Source organism: Garra rufa, chromosome 9, assembly GCF_049309525.1.
Source record: "Garra rufa chromosome 9, GarRuf1.0, whole genome shotgun sequence".
Lineage (NCBI taxonomy): Eukaryota > Metazoa > Chordata > Actinopteri > Cypriniformes > Cyprinidae > Garra > Garra rufa.
Window position 1 is genome coordinate 22714340 of NC_133369.1, and position 27950 is coordinate 22742289.

General features: G+C 36.4%; 1 protein-coding gene across 2 annotated transcripts in view; it reads right to left on the bottom strand.

The window, feature by feature from the left end:
* Positions 1 to 27950, bottom strand: part of mindy3 (MINDY lysine 48 deubiquitinase 3) — a 64250-nt gene that overhangs the window by 30969 nt on the left and 5331 nt on the right. Inside the window, exons 4-11 of one of the 2 annotated variants that reach the window (XM_073847209.1) lie at positions 24749 to 24809; positions 21055 to 21231; positions 20715 to 20766; positions 20360 to 20474; positions 19902 to 19975; positions 18471 to 18550; positions 18144 to 18214; positions 13013 to 13093 (exon numbers count right to left, since the gene is read on the bottom strand). In XM_073847209.1, coding sequence (XP_073703310.1) covers positions 13013 to 13093; positions 18144 to 18214; positions 18471 to 18550; positions 19902 to 19975; positions 20360 to 20474; positions 20715 to 20766; positions 21055 to 21231; positions 24749 to 24809 — 711 coding nt within the window. The remainder of the gene's footprint in view (positions 1 to 13012; positions 13094 to 18143; positions 18215 to 18470; positions 18551 to 19901; positions 19976 to 20359; positions 20475 to 20714; positions 20767 to 21054; positions 21232 to 24748; positions 24810 to 27950) is intronic. The other variant, XM_073847210.1, reaches the window with a different exon arrangement.

A 27950-nucleotide genomic window follows, 5' to 3' on the forward strand; every position in this document is an offset into this window, starting at 1 on the left:
ACACAGTTACATTAGCCACATTACCAATTACAACAACCAGACTACTGTAACTCAAACTACAGGTAGACCTGCTCCTCTGAAGTTCTCCACGACAGAGAAAATGTCACCAGCATCAGACACAGCGGTTTAGACACCCGATACGTCAAAGCCGGCCGGGTCACTGACTAGACTATCACATCCACTCTTTACTCCCTCTGGCGTCTCGCTCTTCAAGCCGAGGTTTGTCCGTTTCTACATTTAACACTATCTCACCATCTCCTTGTCGTTCTCTCTTTGTGTCCAGGTCTTTTGTTGCTGAAGTATTCCCTATACAGGCGTCAGTGTTAGTGAGAGGCAGCTGAAGAGGCCATTGTTGTGGGTTAAGAGAGGATGTGAGGCCCTGCATGTATTACGAGCCCCTTGGGGATGAAGTAGCGTGTATGTTTGCCCATACAGCCATGTAGAGCCTTGATAGACATGAAATTTAAAGCAAGGCTGTGATGGCACATGATGAACCAAAACACTGAGAGCCAATCAGAATCCACTTGACTTCAGAACATGATTGTCTGTTGCTGTAGACTAATAAATTATCATTCTTAGGTTATATTCAATTCCCTTAGAATTATTGGTGCTTGTCACATATGTGTGGGTAAGTGCGGCACTACAAAGCCGAATTGTGTATAATAGATCAGATCCCACAAAAGGAATGATTAATGATATGTCAGACAGCACAATGCCTCTGAAAGACAACCGTCTGATAAAACTGGAAACACGCAGTGTCTGATGAGACTGGAATCTATTAAGCGATATTATTTTTCTTCTTCCTATTCTGTTCTTCTACATATGTTACTGTATATCCCACTGTGCCATCCTTTCATGGAAGACATAAGAACGTGATGATTGAAGTCTTTCAGGCTGACAGAAATTAGAGCCTGTGTTGGTTTCGGGTCACATTCAGTGTTGCGTTATCGTTGTGAGAACGCAGTGGTCCTGTGCGGCGGTACAAAAGATCGAGGGCTCCTCACGGTAGCAGAGCAGGGCTTTACGGAAGCACGGCTACTGCGGTGAGGTGAGCTCCTGTGGGACTCGCAAAAGTAAGGCGAGTGTTTGTGTTTGGAGGCATGGAGTCAGTAAATTAGCAGAGGATGACAGAACCCTGGGGTGCACCAGACGACTTTACCAGCATTGCGGTTTCTTTTTCCTCTTAAAGAGCTGTTCGAAAACACTCGCTGACTATTTACCTACATGGGCAGCTCCCTTTTAAGGCAACATCCTAACTGTTACAGAACATTTTAAGTAGGGCTGAGTATCGTGCAAAAATGCTTAATATCGATAAAAATACCTTGACTTTGATACCAGTTCCTGAAAAATACTTTTTTTTAGGGATGCACGATATTTATCGGACAGATAAATTATCGACCGATATGGGTAAAAATTACGTCATTTTTATTGCTCCGATAAATAAATGAAACCCGATCCCATAAAGTACTCTTGCTGGTAAATCAATCAATCAGTCTGGTTTATCTGAGATTCATCTGCTTTCCGAGTGCAAGTGACTGCAGCTGTAAACTGCAGTGACTCTCGGCCTTTGTCGCGTTTAATACGTCATCATCTGTGTCGACATCATCGTCTTCGCCGGTCTGGAAGTTTTTCACGGTGGCAGAGGAGGACGATGCTATTGCTATTTGCAACACATATTTAGCAAGGATTCTGAGAGGAGGTAAAAAGCCGTCAAGTTTTAACACAACAAATCTTATTTCATCTTATTTCAAATCTCACTTCAGAGGTCGTCATCGCGGTGAATCTGTTTTAGGGGCCGTTTACATGTCGCTCCTAAAAACACGTGGAAAACGCTATGCGCGCCGCTTTCTCTTGCTTTCCAAACCGCTCTGTGGCCTGCTCTGCTGTGGCGTCTGCCGTTGCTAAGCAACCATGACCTGCGCTCTTCATAAAGACGCGGAAGTTTCAGCAAAGGATAAATGGATTTTCAGCATTAAAAATCGCTTGCAGTAGCTCTGTTATTAAATTTATTTAAAAATGTTTATTCCTGTACAGCTATGATAAGCTGTTTCTCCACCTTGGCAGTGCTTTCAATGTTATTGAGGGAAAGGGTGAAGCTGATTGTTTGGTTCATGTCACATGACCTGCGTTTGGCTTGCGGCATTCTGAAAAGTTGAGATTTTTTAAACTCGATTCTGATGTTTTATTCCCCGTCTTGTACGATTTGGTTGTTGCACACATTCATAATATGATCAATAAGAATGGACTACACGTAAGCTTTAATGGACATTTGGACATCTGACGTTAGTTCATGATGCACTTTTCTTTTTTTCCAGGTTGACAAATGTCAAAGCATTTTATTTATTTAGAATTGTGGTGCCTTACACAAAAATAAAAACATTTTTGAAGAGTCAGGACTGATGTTTGCTATGATTGTTTGACCCAGATATATAATATACATTTCATTAGTTTATCTTAGATTTTGTATTCTCCTGGGTGCACAAAATTATCATATAAAAATATGAACGTATTGGTTATCGGTATCAGTATTGGCCACAAGAAGGACTTAATTATCGGCTATCGGTAAAAAATCGTGCATCCCTACTTTTTTTTGATACAAATTTGATGAAATTCATTCTAACAAAATTAGATTACTTAAAAAAATATTTAAAAAGTACGTTTTTTCAGCTTGTTGACATTTTTACATACTCTTCTCCTGAACCACTGCACAAAGGAACAAAAAAAAAAAAAAAAAAAAAAAAAAAAACAGTTTCCACATCTTTTAGGATACATTTACACTAGTATGTTTTTGCATGACAGTATATGATTTGTATGTGATTTCTATTACAATACAGGGTGTTTACATGAGGAATGCTAACCAGGTGTAGCAATTAATTTGATATAAAAGGCTACAAATTACATATATAACCCTGGACCACAAAACCAGTCATAAGGGTCATTTTTTTAAATTAAGATTTATACATTGCCTGAAAGTTGAATAAATATGTTTTCAAAATGATGTTGTTAGGATAGGACAATATTTAACCAAGATACAATTATTTAAAAATCTGGAATCTGATGGTGCAAAAAAATCTAAATACTGAGAAAATCGCCTTTAAAGTTGTCCATAATACTAATAAAATTAAGTTTTGATATATTTACGGTAGGAAATTTACAAAATATCTTCATGGCACATGATCTTTACTTATAATATCATAATGATTTTTAACATAAAAGAAAAATTTATAATTTTTTAAGACCCATACAATGTATTTTTGGCTACTGCTACAAATATGACCGTGCTACTTAAGACTGGTTTTGTGGTCCAGGGTCACATATTTCAGTAAAATGGCCAACACACACATTAGATTGCAGTCGAAATTATTCTAAACACTCTATGGTGGTTTTCGGTCATGTAAATCTTTTCTGAATCGCAGTGGAAATGCCAGTAGGGACAAAGATCGTTTGTTATTTGTAAAATGCCGTTTTGAAATTTGGTACCAGACAAGACATTTTTTTTTTAATATCGAGGGAATTCGAACTCAATACCCAGTTTTACTTATTATTTTAATAGGTTGATGATAGTATGTTGCCAAACTATAAATAACGGGTAAAATTATCCATTTTAACTACGGTTTACATCACTACTTTTAACAATATTTTAGTATGAAATGTTAATGTAACCCTCAGTCACCAATAATTTTTTTAGTCATGGAAAAAGGCATATTGAAATTAGATATATCGGGCCCTATGAAAATCTGTACTATTTTTCCCCAAATTACGCTTTATCTAATTTTTTTTTTTTTTCCCCCAAATACCATTTTTACCATTTAAAATTTTCTGGGCATCAAAAAGCATGCCTAATTAACTGAAATCATGAAACATACACAATTTACCAGCAATTTTACCAGCAATTTATAAGTTTATTTTTTATTAAATTCTATGTTTTCCATTAATATTTTCTAGATTCCATTTTAATGGTTTCATTAAATTGTAATAATCAAAAGTTTCTCTAATTAATAGATTTTATAAAAAAAAAAAAAATGTCATTTCTTTTTTTTCAGAAATATTCTGTGTGTGTGTTTGTTCATTTACATTTTTCTAGTAAATAAATTCTGGTAAATATTCCTTAAAAATGTTTTAATACATACATGTTCAAATTTTTATTTTGACAGGTTGCTGTGAAGACCGTATGATGTTAGTTTTGCTCAAAATAAGTGGTAAAATGCTTATGAAGTGACTCACAGGGCAGGTCTACAGATTATGTTTGTGTGTTGCATGTACTCATATATTGAGGTGGCAAAAAATGAAAACACTGTTAGCGTCACGAATGCTTTAATATGCGTATAGTAAACAAAACTGCGTGTCTGTAGTATACATGCCACAGCAGTATATGGCGCTGTAATTCTGCCACAGAAATACACTAAAAACAAAGACGACTTGGAGTATGCGCACAAAGCTTGCACACTGCATACAAACCCAACAAAACAAGACAAACATGGAATAATAAAAATAAAGTCATTCATTGTTTGTTCATGTTCTTGTTGCTTGTGTTATGTAACATAGCGGTGTCTGATTAGGGTTGAGACGTGGGGTGATGAAAACATAATTTCACAAAATATCCGGATCACCTGCACACACGATAATGCAAGGGTGTAATTTTCAGATTTATGCACTCAGGCTCCCGAAACAATGGATTCGTCTGGACAAATGCCTTTACGATACAATTTTTTTTTTAATGTATAAAGCTAAATGCATCTCTGTGTAGACAGGTCCTTTAAGAAAGGTACAAATATAATTCATTGTTCTGAGCTGTGTTTTCTTTATTATTACCTAATTGATACAAAGTTGATACAACTAAACAGTATAAAAATGAATTGGCATCATGAATATTAATGCTTGGGATTCTTGGAACAGCTTAATTTCTTTTCTGAACACATACATGACTGCATTATTAGATTGCCTATTCCTGAAAAGATAAATAAAGCCTTCTTGTCAACAAGGATACCTACGATGCCTCAAAACAGTTTCTCCATAGGCAGCTTACTGTTTTGGAACAGAGCCATTAACTTCCATCCCTCATTTTTGTAGCGCCATCATTTACAAGTATTTTGCACCAAGCAGGGGGCCGAATTAGAAACTGGACGAAAACAGCTTTGTGAGCTGAGGGCCAGTTGCAGTGGTTTGTAGGTATAAGAAGGGATCAGGCCCCTGAAGGGTGGACAGGAAGGAGAAGAGGACCAAGGGATCCGTAAAGAGATGAGGATGTTAACCTCATCAGATCCAAGACAGAACACAGTCTGATGAGTGGAACGAGGAAGCGAGGGATGAGAAGAAGGTTAACATCCCATACTTAGATACAGACAAAAGGGCCTCCAGAGAGACGGAGCAGGATGGAAGGAAATAAGGGATGTGAAGCTCATCACCTCAAATCAAAGCAGAGCTTGAAAGCAGCTATAAGAGGAGAGGTAAAAAAGTGAAAGTGTTCAAAGAGGGACACCAGCATCTTGGTGTCCAACACAGGCCACAGTGTCAGTATACCCATTAATCACCTTGTGAGTGGGTGTGTGAACAAAAGCAGCATCAGATTTGGTATAAACAGGGGTACTGTGGTTCAGTAGTCACAGATCGTGTTTCTCTGCATTATACATGGTTATAGTTACCAGTGCGCTGTGCTAAAAGCTGCTATTCCATTACTCACTGTCCTCAGGGTGTGCGTGGCTGTTCATCCACTGGGACCTGAGATCATTCCTTTAGTGTCCACTGCTGTGTCTGTGTGTGTGTGTGTGTGTGTGTCCGTGGCCCTCTCAGGACCTCTGTGAAAGGTCATTTGTGTAGTGTCTGCCGCTTTGTGTGCGCAAAAATCAGATAAGAGGGGAACACAAACCCTATTAGAAGCTAAAAGCAGAGACACAGAGACAAACAAAGACGGTAACGGGAGTATGGATCCGCTGGGAGACAGGCTTAAAACTTGTCATTAGAGACACCTAACTTATGCGCACACACAGAGAGAAGGGGGGGGAAGCCACCTTTCATGACACATTACAAACAAACTGTGTTAACAGACAAATCCCATTAGAGAGAAATCTTTAGGGCTAAAATAAACTTTCAGGAAACCACTGACAGAACAGTCACCAAAAATTAGACCAGCACAACCACAAAACCATATTAAATTCTCCACTGAGCAGCTGTCAAATATAAGGATAACATATTGATACCATATTAATATTTTAATTAGGGGTTCAAGCGCATAGTGTTGAAACCCTATTGTAATTGTTAGAATGGCCAAGAATCAGAAATCCCCACTTAAAACTGATCGGGCAGACCAAACCATAAATCGTAGAGATTTGAAACTTGGAGGGATGGTAGTATTCGAACCGTCTACAATGTCACCAAGGCTCGCCCCAATCGGCCTAAAGGGGGCGCTACACCGATCAAAAGTATGAAAGTGTCTTATGTTGTTAGAATTCTTTGCATTTTTTGAAAAAGCTACTTTTGTGAGCTAGTCCTAGGTCTAGTCCTTTTGCCCGATTGGAAACCAAACAAGTGTAGAAAGATTCTCTGGAGAGTGAATATCAATAATTATAAAAAAAAAACAAATAAACAAAAAAAGTGTTGAGCTTTCGACTCTCCACCGGAAAGGGATGTACAGAAACATTTGAATGGAATGAGATTTCTTCACCAAATGTAAAAGCTGAATCTGAGGTCATGTGAAAAAGTCCCAGAGCTTGGCCACATGGTGGCCCTATAAAAGGAGAAAAAACATAAAAATGGCCATAACCATGCATTCGTTTGTCCTATTTAAATGAAAATTGGTACGCACAGTCTTGATCTAAAGTGTGATAAGTGACTATGAGGACATTTGTGCATCTCAAAAAACATGGCTGCTCTAGGCCGATAAACTTTGAGCACTTATTAGACAAGCTTAACAAAGGTTGATCTGAACGAAACTCAGTGGGCCTGTTTAATTTAGAAATTTTAAAGAAATTAGCTACTGGGGGTGATATCGCATTTTCTTTTAAGGGCGCAAATGTTGTTGTGTGGTTTTTACACACATATGAATGAAATTTGTATCATACAATAGCACTCCTCATTCCAAACCTCTTCACCCCTAGTACCACTGCTGTCAATCAAAGTGTTTGTTAAATACTTGAGAATATGTAAAAAAACTACTTTTGTGAACTAATCTTAGGTTTTTCGCTCAATCTGGGAAAAAAAAAAAAAAAAAAAAAACACACACTGCTGTGCAATTCTCTAAACTCTCTAGGGCAATAATTATCAAAAATGTAGAAATTGACCCTTTGGGAAGCTATAAAGGGGACCCGTCCAAAAAGGCCCAAAAGCCCATAAAAAGTCTAAACGAAAACTCAAAACTTCATGAAACCTGGTGAGCACATGTGACAGGTGATTATCAACAAGCATGCAAAGTTAGGGCGATCAGACCACAGCTGGCCCTATAACAATCATAAACGTTAATAAACATTTCTATGGTAAATTACCAGGATTGGCCTTATTCAATAACTGATTTAGGTGGTTACAGGCTTGCTAAATAATATGTAATATCTTTCTTCATATGTGCTTAAATATCTTAAAGAATTCTGGTAAACGCTGCTTGCAGCTATATTTACCATTACTATTATAATACTATGAAACTTGAATATTTAATTTTATCCGCCTTTCCTAGATAATCAGCCAAAAGTTATAAAGTTGGACAGCACAGATATGCTGATCGGATTTTGGCTACCAGATTCGATCAAATCTAATAATATTCCAAAATAGCCGTCAATATCAGACAAAAATATTATATTCAATTTAAAGTGTTTTTTTAACTGTTTGTAAAACTACATTGGCACAATCGCAGAGATTAACCAATGAGAAGTAGTTATTTTGTGTAAATGCCAGCAAAACTTTTCTGAGAAGCCAAACAAATTGACACATGTCCTTTAGGGGGTTCCGTAGAGCACTAGTAATCCAGAAATCTTAAAAAGTGTGTATCTGGTATTATTGTGATCCAACCCAATTTTGCTTTTAAAAACTAGCAGAAAAGCAAGATAGACTAACACGGGATTTCCAAATCCAGATTATTCTGATCCAGAACACGCTTTTTGAACTACTGGCCTCTAATGATGATTCAGGACAATCGAAAAGTCAAATAAACTGAATTTTATCATGAAGCTTGCTAACTAGGGAATATCTACCTATAATCAACCTAATTAGTCCAAAGGCTTAAATGTGCATCCTGTTAACAGCTGTTCTTCGAGTTGTCGCCTGAGAGCTTTTTCCCTCTTTGAGGGCCTGGCAGAGTGGCTGACTCTACTGGTGACTCCATCGGGAAAACTAAACCAGATGGACGCAGAGAGAGCTCTAGGGGGGAAAAGATCGGCTTTCATTCCGGAAATCGTGGCATTGCTCACCTGAGGCAATACTCCGTTAACCAGCCCCAGAGAGAAGGCCAAGAGAGAGAAGTGGGAGCCCTGTGAGAGCATAAGGGTTAAACTGATTGTGTGTATGTGTGTGTATGTATGTATATGTACTGAACAGGGCTGCTGTTTGTATAAGACAGAAGAGTAACAGGCCCTTAAATCAGTAAGATCTTCTAAAGCTCTTGGGAATGAAGCAGCTCTGAGTGTGAGAATGTGTAAAATCTACTGGAGGTTGAAATATAAGCGGTTCAGCTCTCCACCAAGACGCTTCATCCTCAATATTATTGAATAAAGACCTATATGGAAAAGCTAGTGAGAAACCGCGTATCTGCACAGTGTTGGGAGAAATGTCTTTGAAACTGATGCTTGACAACCTCAAGAGGCTCACAAATTAAAAGCATAGCTTTCTCTTCTATTGAAGTATTTCCTGAATAAATAAATAGACGTGAAATATTTCAACTGTAATCATTGTATTATGTGAGAAGAAAGCGATGATAGATGAGAAACATTAAAGTAGCATGTAGGAAATGCCCGGAACAACGGTTACAGTTATCCACTGTAACAGTCATCATATAAAAACATTTGACCACAGAATGCCACAAATGACCAATTAGATTGAAGTATTCCAGAGAGCTGTGAAATAAATAGTGATAACCAAAACAGCATTTTCTTAAAATTATAATAATTTGAAATAGAATTTATTCCTCTGATGCAAAGCTGAATTTTCAGCATCATTACTCCAGTTTTCACTCTTCAGTGTCACATGATCCTTCAGAAATTATTTTAATATGCTGATTTATTATCAATGTTGAAAACAGTTGTGCTGCTTAATATTTTTTTTGGAACCTGTGATACTTCCCCCCCAGGATTCTTTGATGAATAAATCGTAAAAAAGAGAAGAATTTATTTAAAATAGAAAGTTTTTGTAAAAAACTAAACTACTGTTCAAAGTTTGGGGTCAGTAATACTTTTATTAAATAAGGATGTGTTAAATTGATAAAAAAGTGATAGTAAAGATTTTATTTTAAATAAATGCTTTTTTAAAATGTTTTACTCAAAGAACCCTGAAAAAAAGTATCAAAGGTGCTAAAAAAAATTAAGCAAATTAATTCCAACATTGATAAATGAAATCAGCATATTAGAATGATTTCTGAAGGATCATTTGACATAAACACTGGAGTAATGGCTGATGAAAATTCAGCTTTGCATCACATCAACTTTAAGTTGCAATAATATTTCATAATATATCACTTTTTTCCTTTTTTGGATCAAACAAATGGAACTTTGATGAGCATAAGACACTTCTTTAAAAAACATTAAAAATCGTACTGATCCCAAACGTTTGCACGACGTTGTACATGAGTCACTGAGCCTGTGAATTGAATCAACCAAATTGCTAAAGCAGACAGAAGATGCTACTTGATAGAAACACTATTATGAAACCAGCTGAACTACCGTCATATCACTGTGACTTGGACTAACAGATTATACTGCAGTCAAGCTTAGATTTAGTCTAAGAAACATAGGAAGTAACTAAGGTATCTGGAAAAGCAGAAGCAAAGGATGGGGAAACTATTAGTGTGTAATGATTTAGATGAGATGGACACTTATAAATTTTACTTTCAAAGCTCTTATGTAAAAAATCTCTACACAGACTATATGGTTACTATACTAACAGACTACAACACACAATACTAGCAGCCTACACACAGGAACAATAAAGGGTGATTCATTGGCAGAAGTATGAGATGAGCCCTTGTTAGTCCTGAGGATTTTGATCCTGCTGCTCTAATCAGGATGAGAGACAATCAATCATGAAAGACTCAGTCAAACACATTAAAGCACCTCCAAACCCATTACGCTTTAACAGTAAATCTCTGTTCAGAGACCTGTCTGTTTCTTAATAATACATGACTCTAAATAATACATGACTACATTCTAAGTATAAACAGAGCAATATTAGTGCAACCTACAGTACAGCATAGTAACATTGGTACTATGGCACTGGTTGTTTTGTAACTGTGCAACTTTAGCTAAAGTATTTTGTGACATTTAAAGGAAACATGCACTGCACTTCAAATCTTTTGGGTATGCTGGATCTGCTTTAAATTAAAGTTAAAAATATAATTAATAATAATGATAAGAGTCAGAAATTGTCAGAAATTTCCTGAACAGGAAGGAAACAAATCATGGACAAAAAGAATCTCTAGTGTGCACCCTCCTCTCTCAGCACACGCACAAACGCCGGAGGAGGATAATGTACTGACAGTAAACGGCCTTAAGTGCAAGACCATGATTAATGCTTGCCGTCAATCTCATTTGCCTCCAGGTGGAAACCTTTATGAGAAACAAGCATTTCCTCTGTTGAGTAAAGGGATAAAACACATGGGTACTCACACAAAACTCAGTAAACACTGTAATCCAGTGGGTTTTAAATAGTCTTGCTCGCATGTAATTGAATAAAGCTTTAAGGCATAAGAAGTCATGCATTACAGTGACTTTACCATTGTTAAGGGAGATGTCAGACATCGCCAATTAAATTGGCAACAACAGCAATATGATTTAAAAAAAAAAAAAAAACACACAACTGTCACCATTTCTATTGCTTATACTTACAGTCTGAAGGTGGAACGTACCCCTATCCAGACGTATTAAACCTCAGGGCATAACATTTCCCATACTATTTGTGCTGTGGACATGAATGATACCTCAAATAGTGCAGCTTGAGGTGGGCTATTACTTTTCCAAGCAATGGGACGAGGGTTTTCAACTGGGCAACAATAAAATGGCTAAAAAAAAAAAAAAAAAAAAAAAAAAAAAAAAAATACACTGAAAGATGGACACAGGGCATATCTAGGGTCCAAAATACCACAGAGACTTACCAAATCCAAATTAGCTCACTTCCAAAACAAAATTTAGATAATGTATTCACCCCCTTGTCATCCAAGATGTTCATATCTTTCTTTCTTCAGTCGTAAAGAACTGTTTTGGAGGAGAAAAAAAAAAAAAAAAAAAAAAAATTAAGGATTTCTTTCCATATAATGGATATGTATGGTGCCCCAAAGTTTGAACTTCCGCAGTTTAAATGCAGCTTTAAAGAGCTCTAAATGATCCCAGCCAAGGAAGAATTGTGTTATCTAGCGAAACGATTGGTTATTTTCAAAACAAATTGACAATTTATATACTTTTTAACCTCAAATGAAGTGGCATTTAAACTGCATTCTGGAAGTTCAAACTTGGGGGCACCATACATATCTATTGTATGGAGAAAAATCCTGAATGTTTTCCTCAAAAAAATAATAAAATAATTTCTTTATGACTGAAGAAAGAAAGACATGAACATCTTGAATGAAAAGGGGGTGAGTACATTATCTGTAAATTTTTGTTCTGGAAGTGCACTAATCCGGAAGTACCCATAACAGTCTAGCAACTAGGGCTGGGCGATATGACCAAAAATATTATTACAATATTTTTCTTATATCATACTGTATCGATTAAACTCTACACAGTATACTACCTTTTAATTTAGGGCCCCATAAAATCCATTTTATTTCCCCCTCAAATTCTGTCATTTCTGTGTGTGCGCCACTTCTTTACACTGAAATAAACAAAAGGAAGGAAAGGGGGTGAGTGAGGCCAAGTATGGTGACCCATACAAGGAATTTGTGCTCTGCATTTAACCCATCCAAGTGCACACACACAGTAGTGAACACACACACACCGTGAACACACACCCGGAGCAGTGGGCAGCCATTGCTGCGGCGCCCGGGGAGCAGTTGGGGGAACGGTGCCTTGCTCAAGGGACTCACCTCAGTCGTGGTATTGAGGGTGGAGAGAGTGCTGTACATTCACTCCCCCCACCTACAATCCCTGCCGGACCTGAGACTCGAACCTGCAACCTTTGGGTCACAAGTCCGAATCTCTAACCATTAGGCCACGGCTGCCCCCCATTAGGCCACGGCTGCCCCCATTAGGCCACGGCTGCCCCCATGCAAAACATGCAGACTTATAAGCAACATGCACAGACAAGCTGTTGTCAGGTTTATTTCTGCTGTGTGACAGGCTGTCAGATTAATCCATACAGTTTAAAAATGTCCAGAACTTATCATCAATAAAACTTTAAAAACATTTAATGTTATATCGTTTAATTATATTGTTTATGGCCCAGCCCTAGCAGCAACACTGCAATCAGCATATACAGTTCTCACATCTATCATAAGGACGTGCTTTAACTCCAAGTACTACAGTTACACAAACTGACATTTCCACTCAGACCCGAGATACACCTCACATTAGTGATCTCTCTCTGTGAGCATGTTGGAGTGCCAAATCTGACCGCATGCCGCGTGGGCCGAAGCCAGGACACACCACACTGGATGCCTTATAAGTCCAAAAACCTCTTTCTGCCTCTCATCATCCATCCCATACTCCCTCTCCCTTTCTTGTTTTCTCTTCCAGAAGACATTTAAAGCACTAAATCTATTAGCTAGCACATTCTTGTGTTTTTGAGTCTTCACTCAATAATGAAATAAAAGAAAAGCAAACTGCCAGACTGTTTCAGATAAGAAAGAGAGAGGGAAGGAAGAAAGGAGCTTATTTTCTTAACTCACCTTAGTGAAGAATACTGAGAGATGAGTCTCGCTGCCAAGGATCCAAATAGGGAACTTTGGAGATTTGAGAAATGCGCCAACCTTTAAAAGCAGAAAAAAGAAACAGCGGTTGAGCGCCAATCTCCATACCGATGCCATGACGGCCTGGCCAGCCTCATTCCAGAAGCATCACGAACAGGTTGATTCACTGTGATAAGATGATTGGTAATACGTACAGGAACTGCCAACTATTCAATCAAGAAGCTTATGAAAATGTTTTGAAGCCATTTTACACACAAACAATGGAACGTCACTATAACTGATTATGAACGGTTGATTGCATTATACGAACACTGAAACAAGTTCCGCATCACGTTCAACTCGTGGCTATATATGGCCTCAGAGACCATTGCAAAGCCTTTTTTAAAATGAAGCTTCAAACAAGTATAAAAATAGCCTTGATTTTTTAATAATAACTAAAAAATAAGTAATTTAAAGGATTCATTCAAGATGTGCGTCTTTCTTTCTTCAGTCAAAAATAAATTAAAGGAGAAGTTCCCCCTTGTCATCAAAGATGTTCATGTCTTTTTTTCTTCAGTCATAAAAAGACAATTTATGTACTTTTTAACCTCAAAGGCTCGTCTTGTCTAGCTCTGCGCATTCTGGTTCATGACAGTTAGGGTAGACCGAAAAACTCCCATCTCATTTTCTCCTCCAACTTTAAAATAGTCTTACATCACTGCAGAAGTACTGATCCAGTGTTTACAAAGTGAACGCACAAGGAGGGTCAAACACCTTTTACAAAAAGTAGTAAAACAGCGATGTAGGACGATTTTAAAGTTGGAAGAGAAAATTTGATTTTCAAAATACCCTAAATGTCATGAACCAGAATACACAGTTCACGCAGAGCTAGACAAGACGAGCATGTGAATTTAAAAAGTATATACAGGTAAATCAACAATTTCTTTAGAAAATGGATCATTTAGAGCCCTTTGAAGTTGCATTTAAACTGCATTTTGGAAGTTCAAACTTGTGGGCACCATTGAAGTCAATTATATGTAAAAAAAAAAATGAAATGAAATTTTTGCATCAAAAAAAAAAAAAAAATTCCTACAACTGAATAAAGAAAGACATTAACATCTTGGATGACAAGGGGTGAGTAAATTATCTGTACATTTTTGTTTTGGAAATGAAGTTCTCCTTTAAGGTTTCTGAGTAAAACATTCTAGGATTTCCCTCCATATAATGGGCTTCAATGGGGATCAACAGGTTGAAGGTCCAAATTACAGTTTTAATGCAGCTTCAAAGGACTCTACACAATCCCAAAGGTCCAGGAATAAGGGTCTTATCTACTAATTTTCTCCAAAAAAAAAAAACAACACACAACAACAACAACTTCACACATTACTTAATCATGTTGGAAAAGTTAACGTGTGGTTAGTTCTTCATCCGTGTATTTCGGTTCAAAAAAGGTAGAGTAGGGCGAAAACCCCATTTCTTTTTCTGCTTGAGTTTCGAAATTGTCCAACATAGTTGTTTTACCTTTTTTGTACAAGACGTTTGACTTTCTTTGCATGTTCACTTTTTAAACACTGGGTAAGTAACTCTACCTACGTCACACATGACCTTTCCAACATGATTAAGAAATGTGTGAAGTTGTGAAAAAAATAAAATTTACTTTTGACCGACCGTTTCGTTAGATAATACCCTTATTGCTCAGCTAGGATCACATAGAGCCCTTTCAAGCTGCACTGAAACTGCAGTTTGGACCATCAACCCATTTATCCTTATTCAGGGTTCATACACATTTTTACCAGTAAAATTCCATGACTTTTCCATGACTTTTCAGTAAATATTCATGACTTAATGTTTCATGAAATGTATATGTATCAGGGCTCGAAATTAACTTAGTTACTTGGTAACACGTTTCCTTTCAGATGTCAAATAGACCTCTATTAGATGTTTGTGATTCAGAATGTGTGTAAAACTGACATCTTGCAGACGTCTGCCAGACATTTGTACACAGCAGATGCTTTCCAGATCAAGAGATCTTTAACAGACATCTTGCAAACGTACGTGTGCTTTGTGTTTTGTACAGTATGTCGACACGGAGGGACCAGAATTGTATCTGACAGAATGTGCGCTGTAGCACGAAATATACTATATTTCTACAAAAGCAGATTATGGAGACCTTTTAATTGTCCACAACAATAATAATAATAGCCATGCAGGTTGTGCAACGCCGGAACAGGGTTTGGTTGTGAGAGAGAGAGAGACAGTTATTAAGTTGTTAAGTTATGAACACATTACAGTGTTATTATTATGTTCCTCGACATATACTTAAAGCTTTGGCAATATTGTAATTTTACAGTCATGCCAATAAAGCAATTTTGAATTTGAATTTTGAGAGAGAGAGAGAGAGAGAGAGAGAGAGAAAACATCCAGTTCCAAGTTAAGCGGAGCGCAGTGTCAGTGACAGGGAGTGATTGACGGCTCAGGGCTCGCAAAAAGTCAAAATCTCTGGTAGCCTTTTGGGTAGGTACTCATCAGATTTTGGGAGCCCGAAAATTAATTTAACTAGCCCAAATAGAAAATACCTATACCTATTTTATATATATATAAAATCAGATAATCAGATAGGAGTTTAATTTTTAATCAAAAATGTATATATATATATATTACTTAATTGTTAAGATTTTTAAAAGGCACATTAACTTTTTTCACATTTACACCTCTATGTGTCTGCTGCATAAAAACATGGATCGATAATATCAATAATTTGACCATAAAAAGCTGGGAAAAAAATTATTGGAAATAAATTAATTCTGTCACTAGGGGGCGCTTTAGGAGCGCTGAAATATTAGTTCCCCTAGTAACGGCTGTACACAAATCAGCATTAACGCTGTTTTGTCAGACAAGAAATGAACATGCAACACGTTTCTGAGGACAGTCTGTTCCCTTCAGATAAAGATATCCGTGCAGCGTTTTGACTTTGAAATGTGCAGTGCACATATTTATTCAATGACATCATTGCCTTTTTGAAGATTTATCCAACCCTATCGCGATCGTCTTTCCGTCCCCAACTGTAAGACCTCTTAAAATTATAATCAAGACTTTTCTTTTACTATTTTAAATATTTATAACTTTTTATGGCCTTACATTTGATACAAAACTGCGAGTCGCCGTTACCTCGCGTGACCGATCGTGCGCTCGTTAACTGGAATTTAAACCAAATTATCAGCAATATTCTAATATACAGAGATGGTGAAACAAATTTCCATGACTTTTCCAAAACTTTGTGGGTTAATTTAATTTTCCAAAACTTTTCCAGGCCTGGAAATTGCCATTTTAAAATTCCATGACTTTTCCAGGTTTTTCATGACCGTACGAACCCTGCTTATTGCAGTCCACTATATGGAGAAAAATCCTGGAATGTTTCCCTCAAAAACCTTAATTTCTTTTTGACTGAAGAAAGACAGATATGAACATCTTAAATGACATAGGGGTGAGTAAATTATCAGGAAACTTTAATTCTGGAGTGAACTAATCCTTCAAACTAACTGTCAAAATGTTAAATAATATAAATAAATTAAATTAATTTAATTTTGCTAGTTTTAAAAATATATAAAAATACCTATGAAATTAACATAATTTTGCTTGTTTTTAAAAAATCTAAAAATTAAATGTTTTTTTTTCTCTGATGTGTCATCACAAGTATGCACAGAATCAGTTCATTTAACTCAACAACAACAACAACAACAACAACAAAAAACTACTGTCAGCATAATAAAGGTAATTGCATTTTGAAGCATCTTACTGACTTACTGAATCTTACCGAACTTTTGAACGGCAGTGTACACGAATGGCTCATGTTAAGAAAAAGGTTCCCCAACCTTGATCTATATACAAATACTACACACACAAAACCACATCCACCAATCAAAACCTAATTAAAACGAAATAAAATGAGAGTCAGCAGTTTAACACAAGACTGCAGAATTATTCAAGAACACAAAGTTCAAAGCCTGCTCTGCACACTCCGTCTACAGCTCGATCTCCAGCAGTGCACCCAAACACTGAAAGCCCTTACACTCAGCTCACATCACTCAACAGGTAAGTGTCAGCAGCAGATTTGGGCGGGAAGGCGTTCCAGGGGTGTGCGGATTAAAATGATCATGAATATTGTGATGGGGGCTCGGATGGTTCTAAATATGTGGCGATACATGCCTGCATTCCTCTAGTCCAAACACAGCTCACTGCACATATCCTGAAGCTCTGCTTAGCACAGTGCCATTTAAAATAAAGCAGCTTCTTAATTACTTTCTCCACAGGTTAAAACAATAGAGCCATTCCTGTCCAGGCTCATAAAACATACAGGATGTGTGCACTAGGTGCCAGATCTCGGATGCTCGCCCTTTAAAGGCCAACACATCAAATAGGGAGCAAAGAAGCATTTAACTTCTAACTGCATAATTTAAGGAGAGTGTAATTTCTCTAAAATGCTGGGCAAATGTTTGAAAATAAATTTACTGACTACTAGATTGAGTATGCACAATCTATTTAGTGAGGCATGCTGGATAATGATGTTTGTAAAAATAAAATAGGGAAATAAGAGAGAATCAAGAAACAGCAAACAAAAAGAGAAAAATGGAACACGAACAAGACACACAGAAAACACACACACACACACACACACACACACACACACACACACACATAAAAAAAGACCGCAGAATTTCCATTGTCCTGCGCTGAATTTCCATAATTGTTTTGTGTGTGAGAACAAGACTACAGAATGTTTGTTCCCAATCATAAAAAATCTTTAAGAACCAAACAAATAGCAAAATAGCCTGCCAGAGTGATGACTGTAACACCAGTCTGTTCAGTACAGTCAGTATTTCAGTAGGTCATGATCTTGCAACTACATTTCACAAATTCCCTGTGAGATGTACAGCTGGAAAACGGCAAAACCACAAAGAAACTGTGAGCTTTGGCATCTGGACACTCCGCATCTTTCACACAACACTTACAAATCTGGTTTCCAGATTTATCTCTAGTGTCGACAGTGAGAACAGCATCTATACCACATAAATGATAAATCTAACTACAGTATTGTATGCTTCTGTGAGGGTGCTTGGGAGTAGACACCCACCTTGCAATAGCGCAGTGACTCCATTAGTGTGAGGAAGCCAACAGAGGCCTGCTGATGAATGCCGCGAAGCTCTAGAGAAAACGAAGATATATATATATAAAAAATTAAATTCCTATGTCAACTGTACAAGAATAAGCAGTCTAACATAAAACACTATTTGAAACCTAATGACCTTAGCATTCTCTCAGGAGGCACATCTTGAGGAAAATATTAGATAATGCTGCCACCAAGTGGTTTGCAACAGCAGGACAACTGTGACCTACTGTGACTCTGACTACTGTGAAAAGTTGTTAAAGCATTAATATCAAGTAAAAATATAAAGCATACTCATTCCAGAACATTCTCTATCACCGTCCCACACGTTAGACACAGCATGACCCGTCACCAGCAGGTTGATTAGACTTTGGCTGAAGAGTATGAAAAGAAAAAAAAAAACTTATTAAATATTAAGTCAACAAAACAGTGCTCACTACAAATGTACATGTATTCCTAATACATTTTTAAATTTTATAATAAACAGTGTTACAAAAAAGGGATGTAACGATATGATAATATCAAGATATCTCATATTACACGATATTATTGCGATATTTATAAAAAAAGACAAATGTTGAATATTTTAAAGTTTAATTATTCAATCTAATGCACTTTGAGTTTAAAATTAAGAGCTCTAACCCATTTTCTTAACTTAGAAAACTTAAGTCAGGAAAAAAGTCAGTGAATTGACTTGAACTTTAAAAGGGCCTCAACCTTCTTTTTATTTGTGGTATAATGTCTTTTAATCTGGTGTTTTAGAAAGCCAAACAAATTAGAATATAATAAATGACAACAACAACAATTTTACATTATTGTTATTCCTATGACAGCAATAACCGTATATTATAAAACAGGTGCTCTGTAAAATAAATGAAAATTAATATTTCTTAGGTTTATTATTTATGCTTTCCACTACAATAGGGAAATTACAATACTTCTTTTCTCATGTCTACACTTGAATAAGATTTTTTTGAATTTGGACAGTAGTAATGTTTTTTAACCCAGTAAAACCACTAGCTGTCAGCACTTCATACTGCACTTTTAAGCTTTTATTTTGACGGAAATGGCAGTAGAGCTTTTAATTTAAAGTCTCCAGCTTCAGTGAAAACAGGCTTACAAAAAAAAAAAAAATCTCACTACAAATCCAGTGAAATGCTGTAACCATGTGCTGCGAAAATAAAGCATAACTGGTGGCCGTTGCATTCCCAAACACGCACTAAACTCACAGCACATGTAATAAATAAAATCACTGCATCCACTGTGAGCCGAGCTGCTCTGAGCACAGAAAACATCAGATCATGAGCTGATCACCTGTACGAAGTGAGCGCTTCGCTTTGAAATGTGCAGTTTAAACAAACTTGATAAAGGGATTAAGCCATATTGTTTTTTTATTGGGTTTTAGTTCATTTGACAGATACTGTGCCAAAGCAAAATGTCCCAAAACACAACTTTAAAGACCTTTTATGTTAGAATAAGAAGTATTTATTAAATATATTTTAAAAACTACACTTTTTGCCCTGAAGACCTATTTTTTCATATCATCATGCAACCACGATAACATTAACACAGCTTTGCTTTCGCGATGCCACGATATTAATGATACCGTTACATCCCTACTACAAACCAGTATTATACAACACAATCCAATAATTAAAACAGCTGCCTAGAAGTCACACGATCAAATATAATGCAAAGAACTTCAACTCCCATCATGAATTTTACCTGCCGTGGCCGTACACAGGGTCAATCAGAGGTTCAGTGGTGTCCTCAATCTCATTCTTTATGTTCTCAATTCCCTTCAAGTTGAAGTCAGACCATAAATAGAAACACAAGACACATGGACGAGCATGGCATGAAAACCTAATACTAAAAAGGGAAATTTGCACACATGTACACTTATCATTCAAAAGTGTGGGGTCAGTAAGATTTTTCTTCTTTTGGCTGCTAAAAATTCAGCTAAAAAAAAAATCACTAAAATGTAAAAAAAAAAAAAGTATTTAAACTAATATAAAATTATTATTTTAAATTGTATTAATATTAAAAAAATGTGGATGTGACAAAAAAAATTAAACTAATAAATAAATATTATCCCAAATATTACCATGCAAGCTTAATATTTTTTGCATTTAAAAAGAATTTTCAAAAACAAAATTGAATGGCCAGGAAATTTAAAGTTATACCTTTGTAAGTATGACAGAGTACAGGAATAGCAGGACACCAAATCTGTTCTTCCAAGTGTCGTACAGTGACAACACCACCTCTTTCAATTCTGCAACAGTCCTGAGAGTCCTCTTCCTGAGGAAGGAGTAACCACAATGCCATTATCAATTGGGAAAGATCCTTACAAACTTATCCAGAAGTTTTTAAGGTGTGTCCCTTATTTCACTATGAAATTAGTTGCTTCTGCACTACTGGAGTTTTCTGCCAGGAATTTGCATATTTGTAACACAAGGAGAATGAAAGGCTAAGCGAGTGAAGACATAAGGAAAGAGAAACACAAGTGACACGGTGTGGAAAGAGAGTCTGTGCACTTACTGTATGATGCTGTGAAACCTCTCAAAGCCAAGCTCCTCAGCAGCCAAAGCAGCTACACACAGACCATGCAAAAACACAAATGTAACAAGACACAACAGTCCAGAGAAAATATTTGTAAGATCACAGTTAATAAGAAAACACATCTCAGCAAGTTTACACTAGCATGCTATGTTGGATTATCTATTGTCTAATGCATTCAGTGTAAAAAGGGAGTTATTATAAATATATCAAATAATATGGATCAGTGTTAGGTATTATAAAAAAAAAAAAAAAAAAACTGTCACTTGGCTCTGTTTAGTATCTGTACAACATTCAGAATGACTATTCTTCATTTTCTTACTCTGTGTGTCAGTAGGTTGGCTGGACTCAGGTTCAGGGTGGCTGTCAGTAATATCACTGCTGTCTGTGGTTTTAGCACGAGGCAAGGTGACCAAGTGAAAAGCCTGTGTCTTATTGAGGCAGGCAGACTCCAGGATTTCACTAAGGGTGGAGCACAGGACTGTCCTCTGCTCTTCCTCTGTAAAGACACAGTGCATGTCAAGCCATGCATCTGATTTCCGTGTTGCATTAAAGTAAGCTCTCTATAAACTGTGTCCCAGTCAGTGTTGTGCCTGAACGAGTTCATTGAACGATCGTTCATGAACTCGTTCATAATTTGGGTGAACGTGAACTGAACGTGCTGTATATCTGCCTGATGAACGTGAACGTGAACGCGCTCATTCTGGCGTTTATGAACGTCGTTCTCTCGTAGTTCAATTTTGTTCTAGAGAGTGCCAGATTTCCATGGAGCCAGGCAAAATCCCGGCTATAACCACGGACTGTACAATATCTACGCTACAACCGCTACAACACAATCTAAAACGGGCCTTATTATATAGGGAGAAAGACGGCAACAGCAGCCACCACAGAGTCGCACCGCGCATGCGTCATCAAATTGCGAAGAATGAATGGAGGCAAAATCCGATGAAGGTAGCGGGTACTACTTTATGAATGAAACGTCATATGTCCACCGAAAATAATTTTTTAATTTCTTTCTTAATTCCTCATTAAAAAACATTCAAGCAGCACGTTCTTCCTCATGTTTCTGAGAATATACTGTAGGGTGAAAGTAAATGTTTGCTAATATTATAATATTTTATTACTTCCCTTGCAAAACAGGTAATAAAATGTTACACTAGCGTTCAAATGTTTAAGACTTGTCTTTAAAGAAGTTTCTTATGCTCATCAAGGCTGTTTTTATTTGATTAAAAATACAGAAAAAAAGTAATATTGCATGTTTTTACAAATAAAATAATGTTGTTGTTGTTTTTTTAACATACTTTAAAATAGAATTTATTCCTGGGATGAAAAGCTGATTTTTGTTTATCAGCTGTTACTCCAGTCTTAAGTGTCACATGATTCTTCAGAAATCATTCTAATATGCTGATTTATTATTAGAATGATCAATGATAGATAACCGATTGTGCTGCCAAATATTTTTTTGCAACCTGTGATTTTTTTTCCAGGATTCTTTTATCAATAACAAGTTTAAAAAGTACAGTGTTTATTTAATATATAAATATTTTCTAACAATCTAAATGATTTATTATTAACTTTTAATAAACTTTTAATTATTAACTTAATACATCCTTAGTAAATAAAAGTATTAATTTCTTAAAAAAAAAAAAAGAAACAATAAAAATTTACTGACCCCAAACTTTTGAATGGTGGTGTATATTATAAAAATAAAATAATAAATAACCAGTCCAACAAAATAGAGCTTATTCAAGCAGCACGTTCTTCCTCATGTTTCTGAGAATATACTGTAGGGTGAAAGCTGCAGCTGGATACGAGTGTGGACTGAATGAGGGGCAACAACTGGAAAATGCCAGTATTCTTAGGGTAACAGCTTGCAGCAACATACTTGAAAAAGTAAAAGAACTATGAACTAGTTCATTTTGGAACCTGCGAACTTAGTTCAAAAAATTTGAATTATGAACTATGAACTGAACTAGTTCATTTTAAAATGTGTGAACTGAACTTTGAACTAGTTCACGTAGAAAAAGAACTTTCCCAACACTGGTCCCAGTGTAGTTGTATATTACCTTTCTTTAACCGGTAAGGGCCACATATATCAGGAATTGCACAAATGAAGTGCACAACTACCCATTCTAAACAAATCAGGCTTCTAAGAGTTAATTGTATTTGCATACAATTTAAATGTCTTGTAAAACCCCATGGAACTAATCCAGAAGTTGAACAATTTTAAGTTGGTAGGACATGATTGTTCTTTCTGTTATGACAATCAAGCAGCATTCCAAGGAGGATGCCAAATTTACATACTAATGAAAGCAACAGCTAAGAATGTCAAATATGATCATTACAAAGCAGTGAGGAGGGGATGATGGGAGGAGAAGAAAACTAAACTACGTCAGCTATGAAACAAAAGGACATAATCTGTCAAACAACTTTGTCACATGACTTCAGCTGAAATTAAAAGTGATCTAAAAGATTGGACAAAAAGGCTGTAGTATTATGGGTGACAAGTAATACAAAGATTTTAGAATGCTACTTATAATTCAACCACATAAAGACAGAGTCAGATAAGATTTACTAAACAGGGCAATTAGCATGAAAGCACAGGCCTATAAAAGCGTTGATGGGAAGGGAAAATACGGCGAGTGATTTACTGACAATGCGCAAAATAAAGAACAGACACAGCCAGCGCATTCCCATAATGACCAATGCAATCTACCAAGAGCAGCACAAACAAGCAGAGCCGATGATAATAAGGTGCATGTAATTTACTAACAACACAGGCGCAAGTTGGTTAAGAATTTTTTTTTGGGCAGTAAGTTATTGAGCAAACACCAGTAAATTGACTAGCGTAAACCTTAGTAAAATGAATATGCAATAAGGTCATCCACAAAAACAGCTTTTTCTTGATTATCTGTTCATCGCAAATTTTTCACTGCATGTCTTTAGTACATCCTGACAGTAGTTGCTGGTGCAAGCTGTTAGTAAATCTGACCCATAGCAAATCACAGATATGTGAACCTGGATCACAAAAGCAGTCATAAGAGTCAATTTTCTGAAATTGAGATTTAAACAAGATCTAAAAACTGAAAAAATAATCTTTCCATTGATGTGTGGTTTGTTAGGATATGGCAATATTTGTCTGAGATATAACTATTTCAAAATATGGAATCTGAGGGTGCAAAAAAATCTAAATATTGAGAAAATCTCCTTTAAAGTTGTCTATATGAAGTCCTTTACGGTGTGAAATTTACAAAATATTTCATGGAACATGATCTTTACCTAATATCCTAATGATTTTTGGCATTAAAGTTAAAAAAATCTATAATTTTGACGTGTATGTATTTTTGGCTATCGCTACAAATATACCCGTGTAACTTATGACTGGTTTTGTGGTCCAGGGTCACTTATGTGGGCCAGAGCCTTTGAGCTCAGTAAAGCCACATTTGACAGCGTATGACAGCTCTGGAGCAGAATGTGCACGCTGTGCTGATTCATGTGAAACCAAACTACTTTGGCCTAAATGGAAAGCATATTTACGCTGTTTGAATCGTTCTCTATCCACTATATAGTGCACTATGTGCCATTCACCATACAGAAAACACTAATTCTGCATCAATTTATAGTGTAGAGGCGGAACACTTCAGAATCAAGAGAGCATTTGACTGGACAGAAAGTTTAAAGTGAAGCTAAAGTGCATGGTCATCGTATTGCGGTGATGCGTATTATCTTGCAATTGCGAATTTTGTCATTGTTTTGAAACACACTATCTTATAGATAACCTTAATGCTAACATATTCATTCTAAAAGCCAAAACTTCCATTTTGATTTCATGGGGACTTTAAAATAGGTTTATGTCTATGAAGCCATATATTATTATATATTCTCTTTTTCAGTCAAGGAAAAGAAAACACTGTAATGACTTTTCATAAACTGAATGAGTTTGAGATGCTAGTTGTATAAATGCCTACAAAAGTGGAAACAAGGTGGAATTTCATTTAAAATAATGCTTAACAAACCTGAGATGTCTTTCCAGTTTGAGCCTTCAGTGTTAAACAAAACGTTCTTTAACAGGAAAGCCTGAGAAATAACAAAAACAAAACACACAAATCATTAGGGCTCCACTTAACCAGCTGAAAGGAACAATGTGTCAACACATTCATATCAGTTCAGATAGCAACTGCACCACAGTGTTAGAGACACTTAAAGAATAGGGTAGGACATAGGGCTGGGCGATTTGGCCTAAAATCAAAATCTCGATTAATTGAACATGTTAACCCGATTACGATTAATGAACGATTATTTTATTCATTAATAAATTTATATTTAATTATATTTAAATAATATTTATTTTTTTGCCCTCATAGTTCACTGACAAGTTTTGTACAGTAAATATGCGCACATATTACAAGTGAGAGATTTTTGAATGAAGGGTGCACACACTATCTACTATCTATGATTATTTATTGAACATCAGTGTTGAACAACTGAAATTAAAGCACACATTGCGTAAAACGAAAAGTCACATTTTTCTTAAATTAGTGAAAATAAATAACTTGCACTTTTGGAAACAAAATAAATTTATAAAATAATAATAAATATTAAAAGTAGAAAATAAGCAGTATCTCTTCTAAATAAAATTACTCTTGTATATCCTGTAAATACTTTTTACTGTATAAATACTGCTTAAGCTCTCCATCGACATGTCGGAGGAATAACGCAACGTAACGGAGCGGGGTCACCTGACTCCACACACAGTAATGTTTTTAAAGGGAAAGTAATTGAAATAATTGACCTGGAAAAATTTGATCGATTATAGGTTCTGAATGTCGATTACGATTACTTCTCGATTAATCGCCCAGCCCTAGTAGGACATCCTGTGAATGCACAGCTCAAGCAGCATTTGTGATAGAAATAGACTGTCTTACAGGTGTCATACACAAAACAACTTAAAATCTGAACAGATTTTAAAACAGCAGGCATCAGACACCTGCCAACTTTATAAATTGTTACAAAGAAAAACTGGGCATCCAACAGTAAACGACCGAAGATCACACAATAGGGGCATTTCAAGTTACAAACACAGAAATCTCACATGGAATCATGCTAGGAGATGCTTGACCAATCAAAACAATATGTTCTAAAATTGGGTCAAAATATCAAACATATGTGACCCCAGACCACAAAACCAGTCGTTAAGTAGCATGGGTATATTTGTAACAATAGCCAACAATACACTGTATGGGTCAAAATGATAGATTTTTCTTTTATGCCACGAATCATTAGGATATTAAGTAAAGATCATGCTCCATGAAGATATTTTGTAAATTTCCTACCATAAATATATCAAAACTTAATTTTTGTTTAGTAATATGCATTTGTAAGAGCTTCATTTGGACAACTTTATAGGCGATTTTCTCAATATTTAGATTTTTTGGCATCCTCAGATCTTGCACAAATATTGTCCTATCCTAACAAACCATACATCAATGTAAAGTTTATTTATTCAGATGATGCATTTGCAAAGAATTGCCCCTTATGGCTGGTTTTGTAGTCCAGGGTCACATATTTGATAACCTCCAACTAGATTAAATAATAGTCAGAAGAAATAAAAAATCTGAATCTGTGTCCATCACACACTATGCAATTTTCTGCGAAATCAGTCAACTCCAACTGCCCAAAATCTGCAGACTGGCTCAACTAGCACTGACTCATCCAGACTGCAAATTGGGACAAAAAGCCTGGCAAAAGTTGTGTAGTCTATGCAGCCTTAAACCACTGTGATATAAAGACAAGTGACAAATTAAAGGTATTAGTAAGGTATTGGGAAAACATGTGCCACCACAGCGGCTTCAATGCACCCTACCCTTGATTCTATAAATCTCTGGAACTCTACTGATGGCATGGAATACCATTCTTACTAGGGATGCACCGATCCGAATCGGCCGATAATGCTTGCGCGTTTTGTCAGTAAAGCCGGTTCTGTAATCAGCGGTAAATGCCATCAGGTGCGTGATTTCACGTTGAGCCGTATATACTACACACAGCCGTTGTTTACCGACGAGCTGCGCAAATCAATGTTCATTATCAGTGTGAATGTGCGCAGCTCGTCTGTAAACAACGGCTGTGTGTAGTATATACGGCTCAACGTGAAATCACGCACCTGATGGCATTTACCGCTGATTACAGAACCGGCTTTACTGACAAAACACGCAAGTGATCGGCCGATATGGATCGGTGCATCCTTAATTCTTACAAAGACATTCCTTCATTTAGTGTTATAATCATGTCGTTGGGAGGTCCTTTAAGACACTGGTCAAACATAGCTGCAGTTTTGTTCTTATAATAAACAGAATAGACCAATTTAGAGTAGACGTCACAGTTATGTCACCTGCAGCTGTGTGCGCATTGTGTCGGCAAAAAAACACTGGTAATAAGCGAAGGGAATCAGGTAAAATCCATGGAATAAAAAAAATAAATAAAAAAAAAATAATATATATATATATATATATATATATATATATATATATATATATATATATACATATATATATATATATATATGGGCTGTCAAAAATAACGCGTTAACGGCGTTAATTATTTTGTTGTTGTTAATTACGTCAAATTTTTTAACGCATTTCACGCATGCGCAGAGTGATGAATTATTTGTCAGGAAAGTGGTTGGGGAGCTAGAGGCGAGATGGAGCAAGGTGAGCCTATGGACGGATTCAAATATAAAAAGAATGATGATGGTACAGTTAACAAGTACAAGCCTGGGCGACAGCCCCTCTGCAAGTGGAGTGGTTAGCCAAGCTTATGCCCGGTTCTACTGGGGTAGACGGTGCTATATACCCTCAAACGAAAGCAAACCAATTGAAGATCTGGCAAACAATCCAGCGTTGTTCATCTCCTGACTAAGTGTAGACGCGATGTAAATAAAAGATTCATTGTGTAGTTTAGAAAGCTTTATTGATTAGATAACGGAACGTTGTGAGATCTCTATGAACTAAGATTTGTGACGCTTTTAGTGATAATAAAGGGAGCGCGCTTTGCACTTTCCATGCCATAATCCATTCAGAATTTGTATAATACTTTCGTTTTTCTTATGTTTTGGGAATTAAATCTGCATAGTTATGCTGGGTTCATTCTCGAAAGAGCGGTGACTGACACAGTGACAGAGTGGAGAGTGGAAGATACATAAAGCCGCTTTGCAGGTCATCG